Source organism: Mus pahari, chromosome 8 (assembly GCF_900095145.1).
Source record: "Mus pahari chromosome 8, PAHARI_EIJ_v1.1, whole genome shotgun sequence".
Lineage (NCBI taxonomy): Eukaryota > Metazoa > Chordata > Mammalia > Rodentia > Muridae > Mus > Mus pahari.
The window spans coordinates 56,164,936-56,176,340 of record NC_034597.1 but is presented as its reverse complement, the minus strand read 5'-3'; the positions used below and the strand labels follow the sequence as shown (position 1 = coordinate 56,176,340).

General features: G+C 40.4%; 1 protein-coding gene and 1 pseudogene across 1 annotated transcript in view; one reads left to right on the top strand and one right to left on the bottom strand.

Moving 5' to 3' along the window:
• Positions 1 to 11,030, top strand: part of Fzd3 (frizzled class receptor 3) — a 64,496-nt gene extending 53,466 nt beyond the window's left edge. Inside the window, exons 6-7 of the mRNA XM_021203562.2 lie at positions 483 to 716; positions 7,348 to 11,030. Of these exons, the coding sequence (XP_021059221.1) occupies positions 483 to 716; positions 7,348 to 7,561 (448 nt within the window). The 3' untranslated portion in view covers positions 7,562 to 11,030. The remainder of the gene's footprint in view (positions 1 to 482; positions 717 to 7,347) is intronic.
• Positions 2,624 to 3,465, bottom strand: LOC110325525 (annotated as a pseudogene).
• Positions 11,031 to 11,405: the final 375 nt, after the last annotated feature.

The window sequence follows — 11,405 nt, the reverse complement described above, 5'->3', positions numbered from 1 at the left end:
TTACCCAGTTATCATGAGGCTCTTATTATTTCCACAAAGCACAAAAAAAAAAAAAAAAAAAAAAGACTTTTTTTCTATCTTATAATTATTTTTGAAAATGTTTTGGGACCTGAAGGATTACAGGTATCTTTAGCTGAAAGGGCCTTTTAGGAACAATGGGTTTACCAGCTTTCTTTCCATAGATAAAACAAAGGAAAGACCAGGATAGTGACTTGCTGAGACTGTGTGCTCACAGAACCGGTTCAGCTGTGTGAAGATGACCTTGAACTCCTGATCCTTCTATCTTAGCATCCCAGATGCTAGGATTACTGGCATCATTTTGTTATATTCTATCCTCTGCCAAAAATGTTACCTCAAAGTGGTCCCAAAGACTTAATTTGGGGAGCAGTTAACTTCAAGACGAGTGTCAACTAGTAGCAGTATTGTTTGCTGGTCTATAGGGATGTTAGTTTGTATCTTAAGCTTTCTGTTGTATTGTCTAGGATAGTGAATGAGAGCCGACAGGTGCTCCAGGAACCTGACTTTGCTCAGTCACTTCTGAGGGACCCAAATACTCCAATTATAAGAAAATCAAGAGGAACCTCCACTCAAGGGACATCCACACATGCTTCTTCAACTCAGCTGGCCATGGTGGATGACCAAAGAAGCAAAGCAGGGAGTGTCCACAGCAAAGTGAGCAGCTACCATGGCAGCCTCCACAGGTCACGGGATGGCAGGTAAGCTCTGGGAGCAGCCTAGCTTATGCATTCAGTTAGGAACACACAGATTAAGAGACAGGAACCAATTCTGAAGTAGAAGTGGGACATTATTAAGCTTTTTAAACTTGGGTATAGTTGTTCCAGTTTATGGGATTTAAAGCCAAAGGACTTTGGGGTTTAGACCTGATAAAAAAGCAATATGATGTTACTGTAGGGCACTGAGTGGAGATAAGAGAAGGCAGACTGCTTAGTCTAGAAAGATACATTTAATCGGGTGGTGGTGTTGCACACCTTTAATCCCAGTTATTGGGAGGCAGGAGTAGGTGAATCTCTCTTGAGTTTGAGGCCAGCTTGGTCTACAGAGTTCCAGGACAATCAGGACTACAAAGAGAAACAAAAAACAGAACAAACAAAAACAAAGAAGATTGGGGAAGGAGAGGAAGAAAAAGAGAGAATGAATTAATTGATTTAGCCAACATTTCCTATACTGGTGCTATGTGAGCCTCTGTGAATAGAGAGATATGTGCCATGAGCTTTGCACTTCATAGATTCCCAGTCTAGAAATATGGTGTATTCTGTGTTACGGTGTAGAGTGTGGATCTGGGGAGCTGTAGAGATGGTTTAGCGATTGAAATTACTTGCTCTTCCCATAGGACCTGAGTTCAGTCCCCAGCACCCACATCTAGTGACTGAAAACCATTTGCAACTCCGGTTCCAGAGGATCTAACACCTCAGGCCTTTATAGCAACCTGCACACATGTGCATGTACTCTCATGCAGACACACACTTACACATAATTAGCAAGAACAAAAGGAAATCTTGAAAAAAAAATGTAGAATGTAAAGCTTAGTTTCCTTAGCTATAGAAGAGAAGTAGTACTAGCTACCATTTAGTAATGTCACAAAGCTCAATGAGATAAAGTACCTAGTCACTAAAAACAGGGCCTGTCTCAGTGTTAGACCACAGTTCAGTTATTAATGTTAATTAATACATGAAGTAAAATATATTCCCAGGGCTGCAAAAGTGTTTAGGAGCCATATAGTAAATACTTTCGGATTTCTAGTTAAAGTGACAACCACTGCTCAGTCCTGCTGTGGCAGTATGCAGCCAGACAAGAAACATCTCAGTAACTTTATTTTTAAAACCAGGAGGTAGCAGATGTAGCCATTAAACTGTCAGCCCCTACTATTTGGTGGGGGTACTGGGATTTAGACCCAGGGCTTTGAGCATGCTACATTCCAGCATCCCAGGACCCAGCCCATGTTTATTAGGAGCAGTGGAAGCAGAGACTAGGAGTGGATCTTTCTGGTATCATGGAGGGCACTCAGACGATGCTTCACAGAGAAAACTCGAGAGAAGCCTGGTTGTGGGTTTCTCTTACATTTGACTTGGGATACTTGAGCTAGGGACTGTTTAGGGGGTGGCACATTAAGTCGTTTGAGAGAGAATAAGAGTTTATCAGAGAGTAGAGAAGCAGTGGGAAGAGCGAGCTGAACAGCTGACTTGAAAGGGATATTTTTAAGAAAACTAACATAAACGTTGGAAGGATGAAGATAAGAGGAACATTGCTGGGGAAGATAAAAATTATTCCAGCCCCTGTGGACATCATTATGGAGGCCCCTCAGAACTAAAAATAGAACTGCTTCATGGCTCCCCTATAAGAGTCCTGAGAAGATCCCCAAAGGGATCTAAGTCAGCGTGATGCAGACAGTCTCTACCCATGCTTGCTGCACCACTGTTCAGAATAGTCAGCTTGTAGAATCAGCTTAGATTTTCATCAACATATGAAGGAATAAACAAAATGTTGTGCATATGCACAGTGAGGTTTTATTTAGCCATAAAGAACAATATACTAAATCTTTGCAGGAAATTGAGTGGAACTAGAGATCATCATTTTTTTTTTCCATTAGCAAAGCTCTGAAACTTTACAGATCCTTTATTTTTCCTATTTGAGTTCTCAAAAAGGGTGGTACAGGTAAGAATCTCCTTCCAAAAGGTTTTATAATTGTGCTCAAGTCCTCTTCATCCTGATATTTTTCCATAAGAACATCTACTTTAATCTGACTGGTACAGGATGACTGGAAAAGTGGGTATACAACTACCCCTCAAACTCTTTTTCTCTGTTTCTTCACTCGATCGCGCTTCTCAGAAAGTGGGATCTGGCTCAGGCTTTGTTTCAAGATTCTGTCTTTGAGCCTTTGCTGTAGAAGTTCCCTCCCTCGAATTATGCACTCCCGGTGAGCTTTAATTTGGAGCAGTTCTCTCGTGTGCCTGCCTTCCTTTCTGTGCTTGCCGGATGCTTTGCTTCCCTAGCACAATTTTGGGTAGTGTTGTTTCACTGAAGAGTCATGGCTGTCTCCAGGGAGTGTCCTTAAATTCTCTGGCCTGGCCTGTTCTATGAATGTGCCTTTCTATTTGCTTCTTCTCTCTCAGGCACCCAATAATGCTGTTTCAGTCTCTCTGTGGGTGGTGGTGGTGGTTCCTCTTCCACTTTTGTCTTTGTTTCACCACCTGTGTCTTTTTTCATTATGTCCACTGTTTTTTTATTATAATACAACTCTGCTTTTGCAAGCCAGTAGTCAAGAGATGAGCTTGCTCCTTGCAGAGTGATTTGCTCTCCTCATGGCATTGCTGAGTTACCAAGTGTCTCGCTGCTGTTGTATGCACACTGCCAAAACTTTTTCTCCAGTGGAGACTGTTGACCTTCTGAAATCCTAGGGTCTCTGGATTCTTTTGCCCAAGCCAATCTTAGCTTAATCTATGTCATAGTCCTAGGCTGCGTACTGCTATAAATTCCCTTCTGCCAGAGGTTCGGTTCCCTCCCTGAAACTGCCTCAAGCATGTGTGTCATTAATTATTGAGATCATCATTTTAAATGAAATAAGCTAGGTACTGAAAAATAACTCCTTCTCCCTCTTATGGAGAACCTGAATTGTGTGTTCATGAATATGCGTGTAGGCACACAAATGTGTACAAGATGCTTTAGGACCTCAGAGAAGAGCACCATTTACCTCATCACTGAGAGTCCAAACCAGCTTTACAACTGATGGCATGTCTACTTCAAATCGAGGTCAGAGGAGACACTCGGGAATGAAAGACAAGGGAACAGCATGCAGAGCAAGAAGAGGCAGGCAAGGTTCAGTTACGCAGAGCATGGTGTGTGCTGGGACTTTTAGGAGACAAGACCATGTTTCTCTCTGACAGTGAAAGGGTGTTACAGGACATGGAGTACTACAATAATGCAGTCTGACTTAAATTTTGGAACCATCCTTCACAATAGCATGACAAACGAGAGTATAATGAAACCATCAATTTGTGATCTTAGTTTAAGATGCTGATAAGGAGATAGGAGATCTGATATCCTTTGGAATGTACTTCATCCGTAAACTCTTAACAATGATATTGAAGCCCTGATCTATCCTTTCCAGTGATGAACAGACATTATCACAGTGATACTTCTGTGCATATGGCATTCTGTACAGAAATACAAAGAAGAGAAAGGCTTGAATTTCTATATTCTAGGAGCACAGAACTTTATAGAAAAGGTCTAGTGCATGCATATGAAGTAGAATGATGTGAATGTAGTCTGTTGAAGGCATCCTGTACCCAGGTGAGTGAATATGCCGCATCCATAGGACTCTTCCATGCCCAGAACTGGAGGCAGGTGTGAGAGGTTTCAAGATGACATTGAAACTGAAAGTCTGCACAAGGGTTTTCCTGATCCAAAAAGCCATCTCATGCAGACTTGTGCTTCAGTCAGGCTTTAACTGCATGTTGCTGCTATCTTCTTTCCTGGCCATGGGTCACAGATTCCCAGTACTCACCTTGATTCACTACTTGGATAATTATTGGTCTGTGTACCTGTAAACACCAGTTCAAAGAATAAGTAATTGGTAGTTAGATGAGAGGATGGGTAGAAAAGAAAGTAAGTGGGAAGAAGTTTGGGGATGTGTGACTAGATTGGTGCACAGGTGACCTGCAAGGGAAAGCTTTGGAGTGAATATCGCACACTACTGAGCCATGTTTGATTTAATTATTTAGATGAATGGTAGCAGATAGTAAAGAGAATCAAAATGGAAATCGTCACTTTTTGACTAATTCTGGAATGCCTACCCTATAGTGTTGAGGTTTGGTCTATTGCTATGTATTGTAATGTTTTAACTTTATTCCCAAAGATCTAGGCCTAGCAGTGACTTTTTATGTTTACAAGCATTTGTTGTGCAAACCTTGTTCTTTGATTTAAAACTTTTGGTTAAATAAACTTGGCTACATCCAATTACTGGAGGGATTAGAGGTAGGTGGGCTTGGGGAGCGTGTCTTGAGGCAGGGTCTCCCTCTGTTAGCCTTGAACTTGTAGAGATCTGCCTGCCTTTGCCTCCTCCTGTATGCTGAAACTGTGCACCATCATGCCTGCTCCCTAGGAGAGGTTTTTAAGACTGTTTTCAAAGGACTTCTCAATCTTAAACTCTGTAATTAAATTGACGAGCACTTCGATAGCTAAGTGGCCACCTCAGCAACATTCAGAGCTTTTAATTTTACAAACATTCACCTTAAGTCATGGCTTTTTTAGAGCAGTGTCCTTTAGCTGCTTAAATGGTTTAGTTTGATGACTATTAGAAAGGGAATAAGCTGGGCATGGTGGCACACACCCTTAAATCCAGCTCTCAGGAAGCTTAGGCAGGAGGATGTCTGCAAATTCACAGCCTGCCTGGTCTACATGGTGAGCTCCAGAACAGCTAGGATTATTTAGAGACTTTGCCTCAGAAAGAAAGAATGAAAAGGGGAGCCATTCTGGGGCTCATTACTCCTGGAGGGTCCCTTGCCCAGTATGCCCAAGGCCTTACTTTAATCCCCAGCTCTATAAGCAAAACAGAAAGACAAAAGCCAGAGTAGTTTGCTCTGTTCTGAGTTGTTTTGGTCTTTCGTTTAGAGTGCTATGGATGAGGCCAGTGTATACGAGTGTACTGCATCCATTCCTTGCCCTTGGTGTTGAGACAGGCTTGCCTTGAGTTCTCAATTCTCTTGTCTTATCACTGAGGGCTGGGATTGTAGGCCTAACAAGCATTCCTGGCCCTGATTACTTTTAGAAACATTGCCTAAAACATTATATCTAGGCAGGGCTTGTAGCCCAGGACCTCTTACCCCTGTGCTGTAAACAGAAGCAGCAGCACACTCATTAAAGTCATCGAGGAGTCTCAGTTCTCATTTACTTTTATTATTCTAAATTATGTTTTTCAAAAGAATATGTGTATGAACAAAAGTATTTTAGAAAAAAATTCTCAATGTTCTAAAGATGGAAAGATAAAATATGGGACTGAAGAGATGGTTAAGAGCACTGGTTGCTCTTCCAGAGGTTCTGAGTTCAATTACCAGCAACCATATGGTTGCTCACAACCATCTGTAATGAGATCTGAATGCCCTCTTGTGGTGTGTCTGAAGATAGAGACAGTGTACTCACATACATTAAATCTTAAAGAAAAAAAAATCAAGTATGGTACTTATCCTTGAAGAACTCATTATTAAGCCAGGAAGATTGACAAATACCATGTGAGCTTTTGTAAGTGGACCAGTAAGAAAGATGTAATTGTCTTCTTAAGCTTGACTGGCCTAGAACTAATAATTCTTTATTCCGGTGGCTGAGGTATGATGATGGTGATGGTGATGATGATCGTGCATGTATGCCTGCACACCAGAAGAAAGTGCCCCAGATCTCATTATAGATGGTTATGGCACCATGTGGTTGCTGGGAATTGAACTCAAGGCCTCTGGAAGAACAGCCAGTGGAAATGTCCTCAACCTCTGAGCCATCTCTCTAGCCTATTGGATTTTTTCAATTCTTGCCTCTGATGTGGCTCAGTAAGTCAGGATTTCAACAAAAGAAAATTTGAACAGCCACTGTTGTGTTTCTGGATAGAAAGGCTACCTGTAGTAAGTTGTGTAGCCTAGCTGATGTGTGCAAAGCCCAGCTAGGAGTGCACATAATCAGCTGATGAGAGAATTGGTTACAGCATATCAGGATGCAACTGCCAAGTAGACTTAACTTCTGTTAATTAGTTTGGGCACAGCTGTAAGCCTGAGGAAAATAACTAAGCTCATTTACAGATGATTGATTGAGCTGTTGACTAGCTTAACTAGACAATATGGGCACAGATGTCATCAGTGCGTGGCAGTCCATTCACTGATAGTTAGCTTACCCTTATTTCCCCTCTGCTTTCACATGTTCCTTCTTCCAACCCAAGTCTTTTAGTAAAACTGACATTTGCACTGCTGCTGCCTTACCTCAGCTTGTAGAGTCTGAAGGGAGGCCTCAGTCTCTTCCTCATCTCTCTGATTCCAGTGTTTTTGAAAACGTACTTGAGTTCGTTCCATACTTAACATAGCTCCAAGTAGGTCGACCTTACTTAGTTACCTTTTGCCCTTTTGTAGGGAATAGGACCTTCATCCTGGACCTAAGTGGATTATCTCTTTCTGTTAGCCACATTGGATAATTCTACAGCGTAATGGAATTACTCTAAATAATCATGTCAGTTACTGCCTTCTCATTGTGATTTACTGAGCACTTCAGTTACTAAGGCTTTCTAATGAAAACTATTAGTCCTATTTTCTGATGTGTTCTGTTACCCAGTTCAAAACCACCTGTCTTGTGCAGGTACACTCCCTGCAGTTACCGAGGAATGGAGGAGAGACTACCTCATGGCAGCATGTCACGGCTGACGGATCATTCCAGGCACAGTAGTTCTCATCGGCTCAACGAGCAGTCCCGACACAGCAGCATCCGAGACCTCAGTAACAACCCCATGACTCACATTACACATGGCACCAGCATGAACCGAGTTATTGAGGAGGATGGAACCAGTGCTTAGTCTTGTCTAAGGTGAAATGTGTGCTGTTTGAAAAGCAGGTTTTAGTTTTTGCCTTCGCATGGCTGGCTACTGTGACTCGCTGTTGCTCCGCTTTCTTGGGCAGGGTGTGCCCGCTGGGAAAGTAGATCTTCGCTCCTTGTATCACATTAACCTTGGGATGTGAACACATCCCAAACACTAAGAATCATGTCATCACAAAAGAAATTCTTTCTAGGCTGTGAAGAGATGATTGTCTGGTGAGCATTTTTATAAACATGCTTATTTTATATTTAGAAAAATTCTCTATGTGTGGTGACTGCTTTGTAGTGAATTTTCATATAATATGAACTAGTTGTGAAATGACATTCTGGTAGCTCTGTTAATAAAACAAAGTTTCAGAATTAAAGAAAATTTCTATGCAAGGTTTATTTCTCAGATGAATACTAGGACTTTGTAGGTTTACTCCCACAGAGTGAGAAAAGGAACCGTTTTTAAACTGTAGAAGACTTTGATAAGCCAGCAAGGGTATTTTAGCTAATAAGATAACAGCACCACAGAAGACCTGGTTGGCCTGTGGGAGGTTGTCTCAAAGTCTGTCAATCTTCCCCAAGATAATGTAGGCTGTGGGTGAGCACTGGAGTCAAGACAGAGATGAGCATTTCCCCTGTAATTGGATTGGTTTTTGTTTTGTAAATATTACTTTTATGGGCTATGCTTTTATAATATCCATATGCATGATAGAAACATTTTAATTTGTGGCCATTTTTCCCAGGAAATAGTAGACAACTTCATGTTCATATATGTTCTGTGGAGGCATGCAGTAAGATAAGCATCACACATTATAAGGGGTTTTAGTGGTAAAAAAAAAAAATTACAAATGGCAAAATATTTTCTGTGTATTCATTGTCGTATTTTTCTACAGTGAGATGTGATCTTGCCAAAGCCATCAGACCTTTGTACCCATGCCCTCCTATAACGAGCTGATTGTCTGCACCGAATTCCCCAGTAGCCAATTGGGTACAGCTTTTGCCCACTTCCCTATTTTCTGAATTACTCTGGTTTACAGCTGAAATATATACTCTTAAGTCCAAAATGGTGATCGATCTGGATTCTTGAAAATCATTTTAACTAAGTGGAGCATGGTTACTCTTTCTGTGAATACCATTTAATCTTTAAAATATCAAGTAAAAACCTCTTGACATTTTATTTTGTAAAGCTTAAATGATTTAGGATATGAACTGTGAAGTTTATTTGTATGAAATTGATCAGAAAGAAAAATTCTTAAAAATGCTAATGTGTGATTCAGAAAACATAAGTGATTCTCGGCCCTGGTCGCAGTTACAAATCACTCTGGAAACTCTTAGTAGCCAACATCTTTCTGTCAGGTCTGAGTTGGTGCTTTAAAAACAAACAGCTTTTCAGGTGATTGTCGGTGTAGCCAGGCTTGAAGCTGTTCTTTTAAGCTTGCTTTCCCCTAAAGATGGGTTAATGGCATCACATTTGACCACAGGAAGATGGAGCCAGACTCAGTGATACACTTACATTGTTTCCCGATATGCAGTTGTTTCTTACTCTGTTATAATCCACTGTAAAATGCAGAATTCTCAGCTCTCATCTCTAGAGAGTCTTACTCAATAAATCAAAGACAGTAGGATTTCACAAATGTGTATTTCTAAAAAATACCACAGAAGAGTCTTAGCAGGTTATCCAAGGATCACACTCAGAAAAAAGAAAAAATACCCTAGACTCTGGAGAGGTCTGGCTATGCCATATGCTCGTTTTCAACTTTGAACAAGTCAGCCTCCGTGAGCCTAGCTCCTCTTGTTTAAAGATGAAGATTGAAGATGAATATCTCCTCTACCTACCTCACAAAGTTGTTAAATTGAGATCAAATGAAAACAACAGTCTGGAAGCTCTTTCAAACTGAAGTGTTGTGAAATGTGCAGGATTAAGATTCTTGAAGACTAAAGAGCTTTATTGGAGGTCTAACTGTAGTACATTTCTTGACACATGTTTAATTCGTGTGTCTGCTTCTCTCACCCTTTAAAACTAAGAGTGCCCACATGAGAGAAGAGCCAGTTTCCTGGTAGCCATGATTTATTTGTGTCCTGTTGCTTCTCCGAAGTATGCATCAGTAGAGATTACCCATTCTTCATTTGAGCATTTGGCCCCAGACGCTTTCTCTTTCCTCTGTCCTGCCAGCTTTCTCCTTGGAACTGGGGTTACCACTTGGAGATGCCCGAAGTCCCTTATAACTGATAACTTGTCTATAAACAGATCAATAACTCATGAAGCTTCTGTCTGAGAAGCTCCTGAAACAGCATGAGCAAACCAAAACAAACATCCACAAACAAAACAGAATTTAAGATAGGAAACCAGTTTGAGCTCAAAGATGTCGTCTGCCGCCATCTGCATCACTATCTATTGCCAAGTGCTAGTTGGTTGTCTTTTAAAGTGGGCCAAGTGTAGACAGTGAAGAGAACATTGGCATGAAAGTCTTACCTTTGTGCTTCCAGAGTTTGTGTGTGTTGTTGCATCTCCTCTTGCTTCAGCAGTGGTGATGCGTATATGGATAATGTTGGCCTTACAGTCACCTTCACCAAGTACCATCCTTCACTTGTTCTGTGCACTCCGCACAGTACTGTTTGGTTTAAGTAACACTGTTCAATTTGGGCCATGCTCTTTATCATGTTAGTGCACCAGGTTTTAAGAATCTTTTTTTTTTTTTTGAAGAAACCATTGAAGAACTACAGCAGAACAGTTGATTCCAAATCTTAACCTGTTTAACTTGTCTTGGACAAGTCTGGACAGTTTTCTTACCAGATAGATTACTTTAATTTCTGTTGTGATTGGCATATGTTAATACTTAGTGTTTTCTTTGTTCAATTGACAACCAAGAAAATGATAGTGCCCTCTAAAATGTTAATATTATTAAAAGGGTTTTGAAAAGAACTTTGATTTTAGCAATATGGTTTTATTCAATGATTAGGCAAGAGATCCAAGGCAGTATTAAGCTCAAAACAGTCATTTGTTTCAGAGAGCAGTTGATGAATAACAATTAGCACAGGGCTTAGTACAGAGTAGGCTTTCCAGTAAATGTTTAGCAACTAACCAACTACACGGCACTCAGACCATGAGAATTGTTTTTACACACACACACACATATTGTGAATTTGTAAAAAATCTATGCAAAGTAAGAAACCTTTTCAGTTTCACACAAAAAATGCAAGAGTTAGAAGGTTTATAGAACCTAGGTTTATAAGTAAACTCATGATTCTTTTAAGCTTCTTTTATGCCTTTTTGTTGTCAGCTAGGATGAGAGAAGCTTGGGATTGTAGAAACGGTTCAGTGGGCAAATGTACTTGCTGCTCTTCCAAAGGACCCAAGTTCACTTCCTCCCACCCTTGTTCTCACAGTGCCTGTAGCTCCAGCTCTGGGGGATCTAACATTCTCTTCTGGCCTCCTGACATCAACACACTTGTAACACACACACAAATACAAAATATGAAAAATGTTTATTTAATTCAACTATGTATAATGTATATACATTTACATAAATTTGATTATATGGAAATGCATTGGCATTTGTGCATCTCTTCCTAGTTTTCCTTCCTTTTCATTTTTTGTTGTTACAGCCACATGAGTACTAGGAGAGGCATAGGAAGAGTAGACACCCTTCCCCATTGCTTTCTCTAATCTAATTCTAATCCCATTTATCTTTAGTAATTATACTGATACAGAGTAATGCTTATCTTTCAAGATCCAAATCTGGGAGAGAAAAAACAATATTAAAAGTCTGTTCAGACCGCCATTTTAGTAGACATAGGTGTTTAGTTAATTTATAGTCAACACATATTAGTAATTA